The sequence below is a fragment of the Lycium ferocissimum genome, chromosome 2, assembly GCF_029784015.1.
Source record: "Lycium ferocissimum isolate CSIRO_LF1 chromosome 2, AGI_CSIRO_Lferr_CH_V1, whole genome shotgun sequence".
In the NCBI taxonomy this organism is placed as follows: Eukaryota; Viridiplantae; Streptophyta; class Magnoliopsida; order Solanales; family Solanaceae; genus Lycium; species Lycium ferocissimum.
In genome coordinates this window covers 67,482,078-67,500,064 of record NC_081343.1, presented here as the reverse complement: position 1 = coordinate 67,500,064, position 17,987 = coordinate 67,482,078, and the positions used below count along the sequence as shown (strand labels likewise).

The following is a 17,987-nucleotide window of genomic DNA, read 5'->3' as shown; positions in this document are numbered from 1 at the left end:
TACATTGGCCAGATCATCAGAGGTTTTATTGGTAAATTCATCCGATCATTTTATACTCATTATACTCAGGCAATACACATACATAGATAATACGACCTTCCTCCTAATCCAGTCCACCATAGCCACTACCTTCAACTCTTCACTATTCAATTTTACAAGCATCTTCAACCATACCAGATTTTAGAAAGAAAATAATTAGTTTTTTTCATGAGAATTTAGGAAAATTGTATTAAAATCGAACTTTTTAAGAAAATGAGGAGTAGGGAAAGATAGAGATGGAGATATAAACAAGAGATAGAAAAAAGAAGTGATGAACGATGCTGCCATAAGTTGCCATTTTTTCTGGAGAAGAAGTCGTGGAGAGGTGAAGATAGACAAGATGATTTAAGAATAACGGCTACTATGGTATCTTTTTGGTGAACATAGAAAATATGGCTATTAAGTGGTCGTTTGGTTCAAGGTATAAGGTGGGTTATCTTGCACACATTTTTATACCACGGCGTTTGGTATAAGGTATAAAATAATTTCGAATAAATTTATACCTTGTACCAAACGTGGTATAAAAATTAACATTTTAATAGCCCACCTTATACCTTCTTAACCCACTTATATCTTTGGATTATTTTATACCATCTTTTAGATGGTATAAAATAATCCCACTATATGGGATAAATTAGTCCCGGGATTATAATCCCGGGACTATTTCGACTAGCAACCAAACGACCCCTAAGTTTATACGGTATTTTGAATTTGGCTGGTATGAAGAATAAGGAAGGAATAGGGTTATTTTAAGTTTATTGCTAATATGGGCAGCTATTCTAGTTAATTATACGTCCCATTTTAACTGTCACTTTAGTTCAAAAACGATTACAACTTGAAATATTTGTCTTATTTTTTCTGTAATCAACACTTTCAATGCTAAACCGACCACAAGTTAAAATGTTTGTTTAAAATGTTCATTTTTTTTTTGTACAACTAATTTTTATTTATAATACTTTGACTTTTATCCGTGCACTCAATCTACAACATGTATTCTACGTATTTTACTACTATCAATAGAGGAGAATAGAGGAGTTTCCGGCCAACGTGAATTGACCGAAAAGCCCTCACTCTCAATGATATTTTCCGTATTACCTGTAGGTCCTATTTTCTTTTCTATGCATTTTTAATTTTTGCCTGACAATTCATTTTGCTTTTTCCGTGTTTAGTGAAACATTTGTTTTATCATACACTATAACAAATTCTAATATATAATATTCTACTGAAGAAACTTAGATTAGTTTTAAAGTTTAAAAAAACTGATGCATTAAGTTTTTAATTAAAATTGTGATAGTGAAATTATAAATTAAGGACAAAATAATTATTTTGCACTATATCTATCCCATTGTATATGGCACAATTGCCATAAGGAGATTTTAACAAGAATTTCATTATAAATTTAAAATTTATTTTATTAATCTTCATAAGAGAAATTATGCAATTTGAAGTTTGAAATTCAAAATAAAAATTAAATAACTTGACCCAATGAGAAACTGTAGTACTTTTATAACTTAATGTGAATTTAATTATTTGTCACACAAATTATTCATCGTTTGGTCTTAAACTCATTCATTAATTTTTTTTTTTTTTGGAAATAACTGTGAAATTAACATTGATAACAAAAAAACCTTATACACAGAAAGAGCACCTAGGCCTGGTTTAACTCCAGTCATCTAGGCCTCACAAAAACAGCCAAACAGCAAATAGCAAACTAATTACAGATTCTATGAATTAAATCCCTACATTTCTGTGCTTTCCTTGAACTTTGTACAATTTCCATCCCGCTTCTTATCTCCTTCTGTATCTGTATTATAACACAACTAATGTCCACATCTTTATGCTGGAACACTTTCCAATTTCTAGATTGCCAAATATGGTAAATCATAGCACCCCAAAGGGCACTGGATATTTCCTTCTTCTTTTTGCCCCAGTGTCTCCTTTGTATCCACTGTATATATTGTTTTACTCCGAGTTGTAAAAGAGGAAGCCCTGACCATATCCTCAATCTTGTCCTTATTTCTGTAGCACAGTTGCAATTGACAAACAAGTGAAGTTGGTTTTCCACATCTCCTGCATCACATAGACAACAAGTCAAGTCTGCTACTAGTATATGTATCCTCTGAAGCCTTTCCTTTGTTAACAACCTCTCCTGCCTTACCAACCACAAAATAAATCTATACTTGGGTATCATTGCTTTAGTCCATACCAACTCAGCTTCTTGCATTCTCACCAGATCCACTAGCAAAGCATTATAACTGCTAGTCACAAAATACTTTCTAGTTTGGGTAAGTAGATACCTGTCCCCTTGATACCATTGACCCATTGCAGCCTTGAAAGAGTTTAATTTCTTCCAATACCAGCGACAATCTACTGGTGGATGGTGCTCCCCATATGTTCACTTCATTCTTCATATAAATGCCATGCACCCATCTTACCCAAAGTGAATCCTTCTTACTTCGCCATAGTAATTTACCAACTGCTGCTACATTCCACTTACTGCAACACTTAATATTCAATCCTCCATATTTCTTAGGAACACAAACCTGATCCCATGCCACCAGGGCAACCTTTCTATGCTCTTCATTGCTTCCCTATAAATACTCTCTACACCTCTTATCTACCCCTTTTATAACACTTTGAGGGAGAATGAACACAGAACCCCAAAAGTTATATATAAAAAACAAAACAACATTTATGATCTGTAATCTCCCTGCATAAGATAAATGCTCAGTAAATGCAGAAGTAATTCTTCCTATTATCTTCTCTACAAACTGGTGACAGTCCATTTTATTCCATTTCTTTGAAGACAATGGTAAACCCAGATATCTTATAGGGAGAACCCCTACTGAGAACCCAAAGATATTCCAGAATCTCTACCTTCTGATCATCCTTTATTTCTGCCAAGAAGATGTTAGTCTTATCCATATTTGCCTGTAATCCAGTAACATTGCTGAAATGACTCAAAACTTCCATGACTCTCTTTATAGACTGAATTTCCCCCTTACAGAAGATCATTAAATCATCTGCAAAAATCAAGTGTGTCAGTTTAAGGCCCTTACACATAGGGTGGAACTTGAAATCATGTAGTTCACTCATTTTATTTAAAGCTCTGGTGAGATATTCCATAACTAGCACAAATAGCAAAGGAGATATTGGATCTCCTTGCTTCAACCCCCTCTTCCCTTCAAAATACCTATATCTTTCTCCATTCACTTTCACAAAGAACTTTGTTATTGTGACACAACACATAACCAATTGAATAAAAGGCACTGGAAATCCATAACCGAACAATACTTCTTCTACAAATTCCCATCTCACCATATCATATGCTTTCCTTAAATCAATCTTCATAAGGCACCTAGGTGTTGTCTTCCTGTTGTAATGCCTCAACAAGTCATGACATATAAGCAAATTATGCACTAAGGACCTCCCTTCTACAAATGCAGCTTGATTTTCAGCAACCAACATAGTCAAAGCTTTTCTCAGTCTAACACATATGATTTTAGAAATGCACTTGTACAGTACATTACAACAGGAGATTGGCCTAAATTGACTAGCTAGTTGGGGATTCTCCACTTTAGGGATCAAGGCTATCATGGTTGAATTTATCTAATTTAGCAACTATCCATTTCTTAAAAACTCCAGAATTGCCTTAGTCACATCATCTCCCAACACTGACCAGGCTTTCTTGTAAAAATCACTATTATACCCATCAGGGCCTGGGCTCTTGTTTCCATTGATACTAAACATAGCTTGCTTCACATCCTTATTACTATATGGCTTCATCAGGTCCATTTGCTTCTCTACGGAGAGTTTCTTACCATTGTTGATAAAACTATGAAACATTTTTGTCCTACCTCTGTCTTTTTGTCCCAAAAGCCCCTGATAATACTCCACAAAAATTTGAGCTATCTTCTCTGGATCATGCTACATCACATCTCTATTGTCCTTCAGCTGAGTAACAACTTGTTGTAGCCTCTTGTACTTTATCACTGAGTAGAAATATCTAGTGTTATCATCTCCTAATTTGATCCATGTGACTTTACTCCTCTGTTGCAAAAATAATTCAGCTATGTAAGAAGACCTTCTGAACTGTTGGATTTTTTCCTTCTCCTTCTTCTGGAGAGTCTGGTCACCAGGGTTCCTCTGAAGAGCTTGTTGCACACTGAGCTTAGTAATGATCTGCCCTCTTCTGCTATTGTTAGAATATCTCTGAAATGTTGCTTGTTTAGATCTTTCAGTTTCCCTTTAAACATTTTCAATTTCTTCACTACTTGAAACATGGTACACTCTCTTACTTGCTTATTCCAAACTTCCCTAACCCTGTCTAGAAAGCTGGGATGAGTGGCCCATGTATTACAATACTTAAACGCCTTGTTCCTGCTTAGTTTAGCAGTCAATACTTCTATTTTAACAGGGCAGTGGTCACTAATTCCTTCCAATAGAAAATTTCCAATATAGCTAGGCATTTGAGTCAACCAGTCATTGTTCACTAACACCCAATCAATTTTTGAAAACATCCTATTTTCCCCTTGTTTGTCATTAGAGGTGTACCTACACCCCTTAGCATGTAGTTCCACTAGTTTAAAAGTATCTACACAATTTTTGAAATCCACTACTTCAGGAACAGAAATTGGATTTCCCCCAAATCTATCATTCATGTTTAGCACTGTGTTAAAATCCCCCATTAGTATCCAAGGCCCATTACAACCCTGCTTCACATCCTCCAGATAACTCCAGAGCTCCCTTCTTTCTTCCCTAGCATTGTATCCATACACAACTGTCATATAAAAAGTCTTGTCTAGACTTTTATTAAGCCCTTGACAAGTGATGGCTTGAGCATTACCATTCACATACTATATCTGATAAAGATCAAGCCTCCATGTCAAATAGATTCTACCATTATAATGATATGCAAGATTTGTTAAATATTGCCAGCCTTGGAATAACTTGCTAGCTACTTGATCAATTTTACTTACTTTCACCTTAGTCTCCACCAATCCTACTATTCCAACTAACTCTCTATTGTAAATGAGTTTTACTTCCCTTTGCTTATCAGGGCCATTAAGACCTCTCATATTCCAACATAACATGCTATCCATTATCAGTAGGAGGGTTAGACTTACCTCCCACTTTTGTACCTTGCTGAGCTTGCCTTTTACCACTTGTTCCTGGTTTATCTAGAGGCTCTTGTTGATTCTGTTATTCAGTCCCTCTGCCTTGCTGCTTGTGTACAGGATTTATAGGAGTAACCCACCCAAGTCCAACCTGTTCCCTCACCCGTGGGGTGACATACTTCCCCACAGTAGGGACACCATGTACTACAGATTGAGTCCTAGTAGTTGCCACTCTTTTATTGGCACCCATTTTTTGAACCTCTGGAACACCTTTCTTATTATTAGCACCCTTTTGGACCCCTTGATCCCCTCCTCCTGTTTTTGCTGTAGGTGTTTTGCTTGGGACCTTTTCATTACCACCAACTGTTACTTTAGTTCCCTGACCTCCCTCCTCTTTACTCTCTACTTCTGTGACTGTATTTGTTGTGGGTGCAGGGTTCTTCTTCTTACACGCCTCTTCATTATGGCCATATTTACTACAAAATTTGCAAAGTGTTGGTTTCCAGTCATACTGACTTTTTGTTCTAACAAGTACCCCCTCTTAGACCTAAAGAAAACCTTCTCAGGAAGAGGTGTGTCTATATCCACCTCTATCAATAATTTGACACAATTTAAACCTATCTTCTTTTCAGTGTTTCGATCAACCATCAATGGCTTTCCTATCAGACTTCCAATTTTACTAAGCCGTTTAGGACCCCAGTATTTAAAGTCCAATCCAGGTAGTTTCACCCAAATAGGCACAGTATACAACTCTTCTATTATAAATTCCATATCTGGATTCCACGCTTTGACGATGAACGATTTGTTATCAAAGTGATAGATTCCCCCTTGTAGTACCTCATTCTTCCCTATCTCACTTTCAAACCTAACCAGGACAATTTCATTTTTCAGCATCGACACCTTATTAATACCATGCTTGGCCCACTGCCTTTGTACAAAACCATTCAATACAGAAAATGGGGGGTGAGCCCCCAGCACATAACATACTATCACATTTTTCCAATAGAGAATTTCTGAACTAATATTCTCTAAATCAATTTCACAAACAGGTACCTCTTCATGAAGTTCTGGAGCAACATAATCCAGCTTAAAACCAGCGTTAGAGATCTTTGTGATAGAGAAGTTGTCCCATACTGATGGCCTCGTTTCTAATTCAGCCTCCACTTCATCTGCCCAGGACAGTCTTCGGCTAGATTCCGTTTTGGATTCGCTATTCCCCATATTTACTGCTACGCGGGTGCGTACCTCCGAATTTCCCATGGATAGTGGAATTGTTGTCTCAATTATAGTTTCAGTCGGCATCGGACTCTCCTCCAAATGTTCTACGATCTGGAGTTCTTCCAACTGCGTCATTTCTAATCCATTACTACCATTTTGTTCACTCACCACCTCAGCTACAATACAAGCTTCCTTTTGAACTGGAACTTGACTATCTTTCTTCTTCTTCCCTCCACCACCTTTCTTAGCATTTTCCTGAGCCATTGCTGCCTTCTCTGTCGGAATACGAGCTCTCTTACCCATGGTTGGCGCAGGTTAAGCAAGCCTGCTAACTTGCGCTGAGAGAGAAAGCATTCCTAGAGAGAGAAAGCAAGAGATTGCTTATTAATAATTAATATCTATATATTTTATTATTTATAATTGTACCAACGGTAGCCGAGAAATGACATGATTAAGTTATTTTATTACTTTTAACTATTTTCAAATTATGCTTAGGGTCAGTAAATATTCATCATAGTACATGAACCATTTTTAACATCTTCACTTTTCTTTAAATTTTTCTTAGGTAGGCAAAAAATGATTAATTTAAAGTTTCAAATAGTGTATACTACAGAATAATATAATTTTGTTCATGCCGGGCCCGGATTTTGCCCAGGCTATCGTCACTAGTAAACATACTAAATCAATTTATTTGATCTGACCAATTCAGAAATAGCATCAATTTTAGTAATATAAATATATTTGTGTTGATTTTAAATGGACAACATCTTGAGGTAGTCTAAAAAGATAATCGTGATACTCCGTCCTCCGGTTCAAAAAGAGTGTCCACTTAGCCTTTATTTTTTGATTCAAAAAAAGAGTATTCACTTAACAAATTAAGCAAGAATTAACCTTAACTTTCCATATTTGCTCTAATTAAGTGTTAAGTGACCAAATCCAATACTTATTAATTAGGGATAATTTAGTCAAATTACCTATTTTTGCCTAGGAGTTACTAATATTTTCTTAAGAAATTTGTAAATGGCTAACTAGACACTCTTTTTGAACCGGAGGAACCAATTAATTTGAAAGAGAAGAATGAAATTTATATATAATAATAATAATTAGGAATTAATCCCCTATGCAAATTTTAGTAGAATTCCCAAAACCTTAAAACGCTAAAAAGGAAAAATATTAAAAAAAATGCAAGTTCCCACTATCCCCAGATTCAGGGCCACTAGGGTTTTTGCCTGAATATTAGTATTTCCCCTTGCTTCAACTGCTTAAACAACTGCTTCTCTCTTTGTATTGAAGAAACTGTCGATAATGGGCGATGAAGAGAAGCAAAACGGCAATTCCTTTGATATTAATGACTACACCATCATCAAAGAAGGAGATGCTGAGATTCTTATGCATGCTAAAAATGAAGTCTTTTACAACAAAACCCAGGTCTTCTTTTTTTTTATTCTTGATGTATTCACTATCTGTGTTAATTTTCAAGAAAAGGGTGTTTCAAAGATTTATATTTGGTTAATTCACTTGACTTATACTGCCAAATATTGTTCAAGGTTTAAGCTTTGTGTTCTTTCTTGGTATTATACGGTTATATTTAAAGAAAGTGCTTCACCAGCACCAAAGTTATCAAAAGAGATAAAAGAGTGCTTCATTAGCAATGCTTCTCTGATTTTATATTGCAATAAGACATGTTTTAATTATTAAATTTGGATTTAGAAATTTAGGGAAATTTTCACAAAGTCCAGTGACTTGCTAATTTGTCATTGCCCCTCTAATGTAAGCTTTGCTGGTGGAATAGCTAATCTGTAGAATGTGTCACATAGTTGCCTTAGCATCCATCTATATCATTGTCTTATTACAGAATTAGCCATTTCTACATCGATAAGTTTTATGATTTCTAGAATTTACAATGTCTAGAATGTAGGTGCTTCTTGAGTCACCTCTCTTGTAATGTGAGAGAGAGAGAGACAGAACAACATTGCCGTAAGTGAAAAGTGTAGAAAAGCATCAAGGTCAAGAGTTCTGCTAGGATTTTAAACAGAAAGCACAATTAAAGTGCAATCTTTGATGAAAAATCTGTAGATGAAGGAACAAATTAAAAAAATCGTATGTAACTATATTTATTACTCCCTCCGTTTCAATTTATGTGAACCTATTTCCTTATTAGTCTGTGCAAAAAAGAATGACCCCTTTCTATATTTGGAAACAATTTACCTTTATGCAATGATTTATACCCACAAAATATATATGACTCATTTAACACCACAGGTTTAAAAGTCTTCTCTTCTTTCTTAAACTCTGTGCCCAGTCAAATAGGTTCACATAAATTGAAATGGAGGGAGTATAAAACTAATCAAAATATCTATTTATACATACAACAATTATATGGAGCATGAAATTGAAAAACAATATTTACCAGGACTAACAAATAAAAGAGCCTAAGACCAGAAGCGATAGTAGATACCAATCACATTCCGGGAAAATCTCAATATCGTATTTGTCTAGAATGGACCTTCTTAGGCACTTGACTGTCTCTCACGGGAAACGCAGACTCAATGGCCAAGATGAGTGCTAAAACAAAGATTTCATTTTCATTATGGTTTTACAGACGAAAATGACTCAATACGTTTGTATGCCAGAAATGCCAAGAGGTAAACAAGAGAAGTTTTACTACAATTACTTGAATGGCTTTTGGATAACATCTTTTTACAAACATTCCTTATCAAAAAACATCCTTCTTCGGCTGTGCGTGGCTTCAATTATTCACGCAACCCATGAAATAGTTAATTATCAACATATTTTAGTTAATGATTTACTGGTTATCGCTACAAACCTTGAGATAATATTACGGCCAAGGATGGATTAAGAGACAGAGTTTGATTCAAAATCTTCCTAATTCATCAATTCATGAGGAATTAGCAAAGCAGTTGATCCTTTGCTCAACTCTATGTTGCATTTGACAAAAATAATTGCATAAAGCCAACCTCTTTTTCTTATTTTTTGTTTCCGGTTAACTTTCTTCTTGGTGAAAAGGAGGTAGTTGGGAACTATGTTACATTTACTTGTTTATTGGTGGTATCAAGTATGTATCTACCATGGTGTGAGTAAGTGTCCAACATGGGTACGTTTAATTTTAGTAAATTTTTAGTGTATTGGAAAGGATCTTTGCACATGTCTACACTCTACATCTCCATGTAACATAGGCTCAGAATGTAATTAGTACCATCTTTTAGGATAAAAGGGGTTGTGTACTTTTCCTTTCTTTTTAACTTAGTGACAGCTCGATTCTTGGTAACTTCCTCATGCAGGAATTTTGACCCAGTAAATATTTAGGACGGGGTAATTTAGTCCTTTCAATATGACTATTGCAACTTGTACACAAATATCTAATCCTTGATGGTCTTTGGCACCCAGACCCCACGTTTTGGGATTTAACTGGGTATGCTGTTGTTATTGTTGTTGTTGTTGACGGTCTCTGGTATGCCACACTGAACAATTTTTTCTTGTGTGGCACTTTGTGGTTTATTGATAGCTGTCACATTACATCCCTTTATTCTTTACTCTATGTGGTAACATAGCTCATCCAAAACTATCTGCACCAGGTGAATAACAGAGATATGTCTATAGCTGTTTTGAGGACCTTCATATCACAACGAAAGCAGGAGCATGAAGCAATGTTGGCTAGACGAAGAACCAAGGCTGCAAATAAGTTATCTGATGCTAAAGCGGAAAAGCCAGGTGATTCAGTGCAGCATAATGGTGAATCCAATGATGGATCTGAAGCCTTGGGAGAAACATCCAATGGTGAATCATGTAGCATTCCAGAGGAACAGACTAAAATTCTACGGGGAAAAGGCCGAGAAGAACTAAAGCCTCCACGAGTTCTCGAGGTTTATTGCTATTTTTGTTGATTATTATTATTGGTTTATCAGAAATGAGGTATTTACTGTGGTTGACTAACAGTTTTTCTTTCAATGTCACTTAACAGGCTCTCTCAGCTTCTGGATTGAGGGCTTTAAGGTATGCTCGTGAAGTAGAAGGAATTAGCCAGGTCGTGGCCCTTGACAATGATAAAGGTAATCCTATCTCAGTTTAGGTGGTGCTGTATAAAATATCTGGTGCTGTTACCACTCTAAACCTCACTGCCAACCATAGTAAAAGAAAAAGAAAAAGGAATGCATCTCTTGGGTTAAGAGATGAGTTGCAAACAAAGTAACAATGTCTGATGGAATGGACTAGAAACATAAATTGGATTCCTTATAGTCGATTAGTCGTGATAATTATGGGAAAAAAAACCTGGGACATATTGCTGAGAATATTAAGTAGCTTTAAACAACGGATTTACTTGTCTTGTTTCAAAATATCTGTATAATAACTCGATACATATATTATTTCTAATGTCCGATCCAGCATTTGACTAGATATTCCTTGTGGTGCAGCCTCTGTGGAAGCTTGCAGGAGAAACATAAAATTTAATGGTTCAGTGGCATGCTCGAAGGTGGAGTCTCACCTTGCTGATGCGAGGGTTTATATGCTTACCCACCCAAACGAATTTGATGTGGTATGAATATACAATAAATTATCATATTTATATTCTTCTGCACAGGTCTATCTTATTCTGCCTGTAATAAGTGAAAGCTGTTCTTTGATGCTGAATTAATAAGGCAACCATGTGCTGGATATTTTTTTTACATGTTAAATTCCTTATCCTAGTAAATTGTATGTTTAATATTATTGTTAATATCTACTATGTCTATGAGCTATCATTCATACATTTTTGGTTAGTGTTGTTTCAGGTTGATCTTGATCCTTATGGAGCACCTTCTGTGTTCTTGGACTCAGCAGTTCAATCTGTTGCTGATGGAGGGATGTTAATGTGTACCGCAACTGATATGGCAGTGTTATGTGGAGGAAATGGAGAAGTTTGCTATTCCAAGTAAAGAAAATAATCCCTCTGCTTCTGGCGTTACATAAATTTATTAGTCATTATATCCTGATTACATGATCTCCATCTGCGATTAGATACGGCTCCTATCCTTTGAGAGGAAAATATTGCCATGAAATGGCTTTGCGGATCCTTCTTGCGTCTATTGAGGTACTTCATTTGTGAAGATTTTGTTTCTACTTCTTTTAAGGAGTGAGTAATGGTTTCTGGCTATATTCATGCGATTTTGTTCTTTACATTCTTTTTTTGCATTGTTCTAGCAGCTGCTCTTAGCATATTGAAGTTCCACCAACAGACTAGAAAAATCCATTACTTATAATTTAATATAGAAATTAGAAGTATCATTATCTTCTTTTTATTAATCCTATATCCTAAATAACGGGTGCTTCTTTAATATTTCTTAGCTCTTAATTTTTTATTTGTTTGTTATTTTATTTCAGAGCCATGCAAATCGATATAAAAGATATATAGTTCCGGTATTATCTGTTCAGATGGATTTCTATGTTCGCGTTTTTGTTCGTATATACACGTAAGTGTTTATCTTTTCTACAATTTAGCCAATTTTTCATAGGTTTACAATCTTCTCTCTGTAGATGTGAGCTCTTTTATAATTGCGTGCAGTTCTGCAAGTGATATGAAAAATACTCCTTTGAAGCTCTCATATGTCTATCAATGCATTGGCTGTGACTCGTTTCATCTTCAGACAGTTGGGAGAACTGTCTCAAAGGTATTTCTCCATTCACAATCTTTGAATATCTTAATCGTACAAACTGGTTGTGCTGGGTACTTTTAAATCCTTAGTAGATACTGTTTCAATACATATTTTCAAATATGGCCATTAATATATTTAACTTTTCTGCTTATTTAGAATAACAGTGTCAGATACCTCCCTGGATTTGGCCCTGCCGTTGCTCAAGATTGTAGTGATTGTGGTAAGAAATTCAACATGGGTGGACCCATATGGTCTGCCCCAATCCATGATCAAGAGTGGGTAGCTGCCATACTTGCAGATGTGAAGTCAATGAAGGAACGGTATCCTGCGTATGAGCGAATCTCTGCTGTGTTGACAACTGTATCAGAGGTGTGGTTTGCCATAAAATTTATATTATGATCATCTCAATTCTGTCCATACGGCTCTTTCCTTCTATGTTAGGTAATCTAAAGAAATGAAAACTACTTAATATCTTTGTCAAATTAAACTGGCAATTACATCTTGTTTCACTTGTTGCCAATTTAGTATTTAACTCACTTCCAATGTAAGGCACATAAACCTTTTTTTAAAGTTCTTATGGGGAGTGTCTCCGGGGAGAAGGAGCAAATAATCAGGAGAGTGAGTTGGTGTAAAAATCCTTAGTATTGCTATGTCTTTTCTTTTCATTTTGCTATAACAATTATTTCAATTGGTGGAGAAAAATTGCATACTAGTGGAAAAGGTAGCTATACATAATTTGACATTGCAAATTGGTAGATAGGACTTTACCTGCGCTAATTGCCATAAATGTAAAGCTTCATTTTGTAATGGGGTTCTGAATGTGTTTTACGTAAATATAAATCCAGTTAGGAATATCAGTTCTTCAATCAGCTCTGCAGCATAATCTTTTTTTTTTTTTTTGGGGGGGGGGGGGGGGGGGGAGAAACTATCATCCTTCACTAGTTATTTGGTGACATTACTTATTCAGTGCACATCATATTGATGAGGAACAGTTCAATCAGTTATTTTCAGTGGACGTTCTCTACAGGCTGATAAAGGAGTGTGCTTTTGCAGGAGTTACCTGATATTCCTCTGTTTCTGAGTTTGCACAATCTCTGTGCAACACTGAAATGCACTTCTCCCTCAGCAGTAATATTTCGCTCTGCGGTGATCAACGCAGGATATCGCATATCAGGGACTCATGTGAATCCTTTGGGGTTGAAAACAGATGCCCCTATGGATGTCATTTGGGATATCATGCGTTGCTGGGTAAGTTTTATAACATGCCTTTGCTTGTTTCAAATGTTGACAATAACGCATCGTTCCCCATCTACCATCTGAGTTGATAACGTTCTATTTGCAGGTCAAAAATCATCCCGTGAAAGCTCAACCATCTGACCAGGCTGGAAGTGTGATTCTTGCTAAGGAACCTGTTCTGCAGGTGAGCTTTAACCTTCTGGAAGTGACTTAATTTTAAGGCATCATTATCACATGGCATAGAAGGGTACTTTTTGGTCCAAAATATATTGAATTTAGCCCGATAAAGGAGTATCAAATAAGGACAAAACATGGATGTTCTCAGCCTCTAATCTTTGCCAGCCAATGTTTAATGATGAAATGTGAAATTCTGGTCCTCTATTTTAATTTCCTGTACCCTGTGATTATTGTCCCCTTGACTTCCAGTGTCGGGGAATCATTTTATTTTACTACAAGATGTCACCAAAGGTGAATTGAACTCTGTTCCGCTTCTGCAAGTCAATCTTTTGCACTGGTTATAAAGCTGCAATCTCTATATTGTTGAGTTTGTAAGTCCTATCACTACTTTTTTTTGAAATATAAAAAAAAAAGGCTTCTTTTTTTCAAAAAAAAAAAAAAAAAAAACTAAATTTACAACACTATGCTCTGGTAACACCCTCATATGACAATCATGGAATATTTAGCTTTCTGTACACATATAAGTTCTTTACATGTGTTTACTCATACGATAACTCACTTTTTATTTTAAATCAAAATAAGATCGTTAATACTCATGTCTTTTCTAGTCTTATATCGGGAATATTAATCTTGACATTATATTTATTTCAGGCTAATTTTTCTCGGGCTGTTGCATCCCTTAGCAAGGCACAGGCCAAGAAGGTTGCTCGTTTCCTCCCTAATCCGGAAAGGCATTGGGGTCCAAAACTAAGGGCAGGCCGAACGATCACCAGCAAGCACGTGTCTCTTTTGGGTCCTAAAGCATTGAATGCAATTAACAACCATGAGAATGGCGATGGCAGCAACCATGAGGATGTTGAGGAGGAACCTGCAGCCAAGCGTAAGAAGACCGAAGAATCTGTTGATTCATAACTATTATCTTGGCCAACTGTCTGCAGTTTTAATCTCTCATCATAATCTCTCTGTTTCTTCTGCTGCATTTTCTTGCAGAGTGAGATCCATCCTCTTTCTGATAATCGTGAAAAACGCCTATCGGTAATGGGGAGGATGTTATCTTGTTTATCTGTCAGTTCTTTTTAATTTTTAAAGGAGGTAGGGTTATTTATATTTTTTTTGTTTGTCCTTTTTACTTTTGTTTCAATATTTTAGTTCAAGTTGCTGTATCAAATTTTGTTTTTTCGTTTTCATTTATGAGAAAACTACTGTGTAACATGTCTTTTGCCTATTTACTCTTCTATGTCGACAAAAAATTGCACCGGTTTCAGCTGTTAACGTGGCAAGTCTTTTGTTAATTTTTGACGATTAAGGTAAACATTCTGTAATGTTGAAAAAACAATGCTAAAAGTTGTATCTAAAGAAACAAAGGCTGGGAAGTTTGCAATGGATGTATGATTGAAATCTCTCGTGTTCCTGGAAGTATCTGTTTGTGTATTCAGACTTCAGAGTTCGTGATTCTTAAGATTTCTTAATTACTTTATTTTACGGAATATTGATTTATGATTAGTAAATTCTAAACATGCAGAAAGGGACTTTTTTTTAAATATTGCTAGATTATTCATTTGTCAATCAGATACTCAAAAGCAAGATTGTGGAAAATAGTAGTCTTCTTCTAACAGGTTTTGTGGGAAAGAGAAGTAAATTAAAATTTTCGTCTGATCTTCGCATCAAAGTGAAGACCTTATGGCTTATTACAGTTTGTAAGAATTTAAAGGAGTTTTTCTTCCGCGGATACTCCAAATTTAGACTACCCCTACAACTCCAAGTTGAAAAAAAAAAAAATGTAAAGGAAAACAGATGACAGAATTATATAAAACCCAAAGCTATAAAGTACTGGAAGTAGACTAAAAAGTCACAAATAACTATGAAATAATTTATTTGGTTGCAGCAGTGGGAGCTTTCGCAGAGTCTTTAGAAGCAGGATTGAGCTCATCCCAAGCTTCAATCCAAGTGACCATTGCATCTGCAAGCTTCACAAAATAAGGATCTATTTTTCCAAGTTTTTCATTGACCTGCTTGGCCATTTCCACATAGCATTTCTGGACAGTAGTAGACTCTTTGGACAGGTTCAACTGCTGGAAAAATGGAATGATCTCTTCTTGCCAGAATATCCCATTGTACTCTTTCTTCAAGTTGACAAATGGATTGCTAGCCTTGCTGTGGTAGATGTAGGGTAATCCAGTCTTGATTCCCAATCCCAGGTGATCACATATAACCTGCCAATTCGTTAAGTGTTTTAAGTTCTATGCACTGACATATAAGACGATCCACACAATTCGATCACTTAAAAGATATAACAAGTGACGAACCTTGCAGCACCAACCAGCCCACATATCGTCGTAGCGTCCAATAGGCTGACCATCTCCCATGAGTCCAAAGTACATAGCAGGACCAATAAGGTCACGGTCAAATGCCAAATTCATACCACACATTGGGAAGAGGGTTCCCTTTGGGATTGTCAACACCATATCAACATACCTATCAAACCAACCACGTTAAAGACTGAACATTAACGCTCGTCACTTGCCAAAAGAAATCAAACAAAAATGTAAAACCTTAGTACGGTGATAGCGTGAATACTTTTTCTCCACAATTTCCAGCTGAGGTGGATCCAAAATTTAAACTTGATGAGTTTAATCTTGAAATAAGGCATAGAAAAACACCTGAACTATAGTGAAATTGCCAGTCACACACTTGAACTAAGTAACCTGGACTTATTTTTTTGGCAACTTTTAGCCCTCCTTATTGAACTCGTTATTTGGAAATTGTGGGTTCAAATTTCAAACTCTAATATCTCTTGATTTTTTATGAGGTTGCACCGATATACCTGTGCTCCATGTCGAATAGCATAAAAGCTCCATCCACCACTTCTTCTAAGTTATTTAGAAGCTAACTAACAATATTAATCATGATTTGATAATGGATAGTATTGTAAAATCATTTATATTGTCAGTATATATAAATGAAAATTCATTTAAAAAAAAAAAGTAATATAAAGTGACCTAGTATTCCTCTCGAGGGGCTTGACAAGTTGAGTAGGTGCATCATAATCAGGGATGTTGAGCCAGAGGCCATGAGAGACTGCAGTTGGCACACCCTCACGTAGGCTGAAAGGGTATCCACGCACAAAATCAGCACCATCTCTGAAGGGATCATACAGAGTGTTGAAGAAATAGGGAGTTGCTGGGCAAAGAAGGTTCTTTATGTGCTGTTCCAATGCATTGATGTCTTTCCCACTTGGGTCCTTTGCAACCTATGCATTTTTGCAAAAATAAGAAAACAAGTCAAAATACTGTGTGTGTTAGCCATTAATCAAATGTGATGTTCTGAGTGAGTATATTTGGTATGATGGAAATCATTTACCGGAGTTGATTGGAGAGTGAAAAATATTTTATAGAGAAAGAATATTATTAGAGATTGGTAATAATATTAGCAAACTAGATAGAGTCCTGATTAAATATTTGAGTATTAAATATTTATAATACTATCTAAATGCTAACATAATGCTAATAGTTGATATAATTGTGACAAAAATAACTTCCGTTCAAAAGTGAGGGAAGTCGTCATTGTCCCGTGGAAAATGTTTTTGGCAATTAACAACTATCCTTTATAATAACATTTCACTATAATGGTCGAGTTTTTTTGGAATTGATTTTTCATGCTATGTTATAATTATATGTTCTCTATAACAACATTTCACTATAGTAGTAAAAAATTTCCAGAGATCACTAATTATGTCGTTATTGAGAGGTTTGATTGTACATGCGTGCATTAGTACTATTGAACGCTTAATATTATTTAGCATATAAACAAGGGGAATAATATATAATTAAGAAGAGAGAATAAAAATGCAAAGAAAAAGGGAAGTGAGATCTCTCACAAAGCAATCATCATCAATGGTGTAAATATATTTCTTCTTGGAGACCATGTAACCAAAGCAACGACAGGCAGAGTCCTTAAATGAAATGCACGAAGCCCTTGGTCCCAAAATTTTGTTAATGTCATTACGATTGTGGAGCTCATAATCAAAGCCATCAGGGACCTTAATGGTCTTTGAAGGGTCACCATCTTGTACAATAATAAGATGATATGGCTGAAAAAATGGCCTCCACATCTCAAGAAAATCCAAGTTTCTAATTGTTGGTATCACTATGTCTAACTCATCTTTCAGAGGGACAGTAGCCATGTTTGACAGACTTGAAGTAAAGTTCTTTTTTTTGTTTTTTGGTGTGCTTAGCAATGGGAACAATTTATTTAGTTTAGTGAGAAATTAAGGCAAAGGGTGAAGAGCTTTTATACATTGAAAATGAAAGTAAAGTGTGGTGACAAGTGTGAGGTGTGGGAAAAGGGAGTTATTATGGTTACAGACTTTGTCAAAAGGATTGCAGTGCAATGCCCGTCCCGTCCCCGCCGTTATTGGGAAAATGGCCCCAATGCATATATATCGCATTATACCAGCTAACTAGTTATATATATATAGTTATATATATATATATATATATATATTAAAAGCATGAACCCCTAAATTAAAAAGTTAAATTACATAAATACC

At 35.7% G+C, this 17,987-nt stretch overlaps 3 protein-coding genes and 1 long non-coding RNA gene across 6 annotated transcripts; 1 reads left to right on the top strand and 3 right to left on the bottom strand.

The window, feature by feature from the left end:
* The first annotated feature begins 1,993 nt into the window (after positions 1 to 1,993).
* Positions 1,994 to 14,650, top strand: LOC132046995 (tRNA (guanine(26)-N(2))-dimethyltransferase 1-like). Of its 2 annotated transcripts, XM_059437859.1 has the most exons (14): positions 1,994 to 2,145; positions 7,668 to 7,802; positions 9,971 to 10,258; positions 10,357 to 10,444; positions 10,808 to 10,929; positions 11,165 to 11,304; positions 11,391 to 11,463; positions 11,754 to 11,842; positions 11,935 to 12,040; positions 12,182 to 12,394; positions 13,079 to 13,273; positions 13,368 to 13,445; positions 14,090 to 14,318; positions 14,429 to 14,650. In XM_059437859.1, exons 2-14 carry the CDS (start codon positions 7,680 to 7,682, stop codon positions 14,431 to 14,433), a joined length of 1,749 nt encoding a protein of 582 aa, XP_059293842.1. In that variant the 5' UTR covers positions 1,994 to 2,145; positions 7,668 to 7,679; the 3' UTR covers positions 14,434 to 14,650. The 2 variants fall into 2 exon arrangements, with proteins under 2 accessions (XP_059293842.1, XP_059293841.1); XM_059437858.1 differs by having other exon boundaries at positions 14,090 to 14,650.
* LOC132046996 (uncharacterized) lies at positions 2,000 to 7,019 on the bottom strand. 2 transcript variants are annotated; one of them, XM_059437861.1, is made up of 2 exons: positions 6,210 to 7,019; positions 2,000 to 2,109 (listed from the first exon to the last, which is right to left on the bottom strand). In XM_059437861.1, exons 1-2 carry the CDS (start codon positions 6,675 to 6,677, stop codon positions 2,053 to 2,055), a joined length of 525 nt encoding a protein of 174 aa, XP_059293844.1. In that variant the 5' UTR covers positions 6,678 to 7,019; the 3' UTR covers positions 2,000 to 2,052. The 2 variants fall into 2 exon arrangements, with proteins under 2 accessions (XP_059293844.1, XP_059293843.1); XM_059437860.1 differs by lacking the exon at positions 2,000 to 2,109 and adding an exon at positions 2,940 to 3,704 and having other exon boundaries at positions 3,741 to 7,019.
* Positions 7,225 to 7,654, bottom strand: LOC132046999 (uncharacterized). The gene is made up of 2 exons (XR_009412797.1): positions 7,422 to 7,654; positions 7,225 to 7,378 (listed from the first exon to the last, which is right to left on the bottom strand). It is a non-coding gene; the product is annotated as an uncharacterized LOC132046999 (long non-coding RNA).
* A 425-nt stretch (positions 14,651 to 15,075) lies between the features above and the next one.
* On the bottom strand, positions 15,076 to 17,624 carry LOC132046998 (probable UDP-arabinopyranose mutase 1). The gene is made up of 4 exons (XM_059437862.1): positions 17,316 to 17,624; positions 16,438 to 16,688; positions 15,745 to 15,913; positions 15,076 to 15,651 (listed from the first exon to the last, which is right to left on the bottom strand). The coding sequence occupies exons 1-4, from the start codon at positions 17,619 to 17,621 to the stop codon at positions 15,310 to 15,312; spliced, it is 1,068 nt and encodes a 355-aa protein (XP_059293845.1). The 5' UTR covers positions 17,622 to 17,624; the 3' UTR covers positions 15,076 to 15,309.
* Between the last annotated feature and the right edge of the window lie 363 nt (positions 17,625 to 17,987).

What these genes read in the sequence shown, in the direction of transcription:
- LOC132046995 (XM_059437858.1), top strand. Translation starts at nt 7,680, where the DNA reads ATGGGCGATGAAGAGAAGCAAAACGGCAATTCCTTTGATATTAATGAC. An exon ending in ACCCAAACGAATTTGATGTG is followed by an intron (nt 10,930 to 11,164) that starts GTATGAATATAC and finishes GTGTTGTTTCAG; the next exon opens with GTTGATCTTGATCCTTATGG. An exon ending in GGGATATCATGCGTTGCTGG is followed by an intron (nt 13,274 to 13,367) that starts GTAAGTTTTATA and finishes TTCTATTTGCAG; the next exon opens with GTCAAAAATCATCCCGTGAA.
- LOC132046998 (XM_059437862.1), bottom strand. Translation starts at nt 17,621, where the DNA reads ATGGCTACTGTCCCTCTGAAAGATGAGTTAGACATAGTGATACCAACA. An exon ending in CCCCTCGAGAGGAATACTAG is followed by an intron (nt 15,914 to 16,437) that starts GTCACTTTATAT and finishes TTGGTTTGATAG; the next exon opens with GTATGTTGATATGGTGTTGA. An exon ending in GGGCTGGTTGGTGCTGCAAG is followed by an intron (nt 15,652 to 15,744) that starts GTTCGTCACTTG and finishes ACGAATTGGCAG; the next exon opens with GTTATATGTGATCACCTGGG.
- LOC132046996 (XM_059437860.1), bottom strand. Translation starts at nt 6,677, where the DNA reads ATGGGTAAGAGAGCTCGTATTCCGACAGAGAAGGCAGCAATGGCTCAG.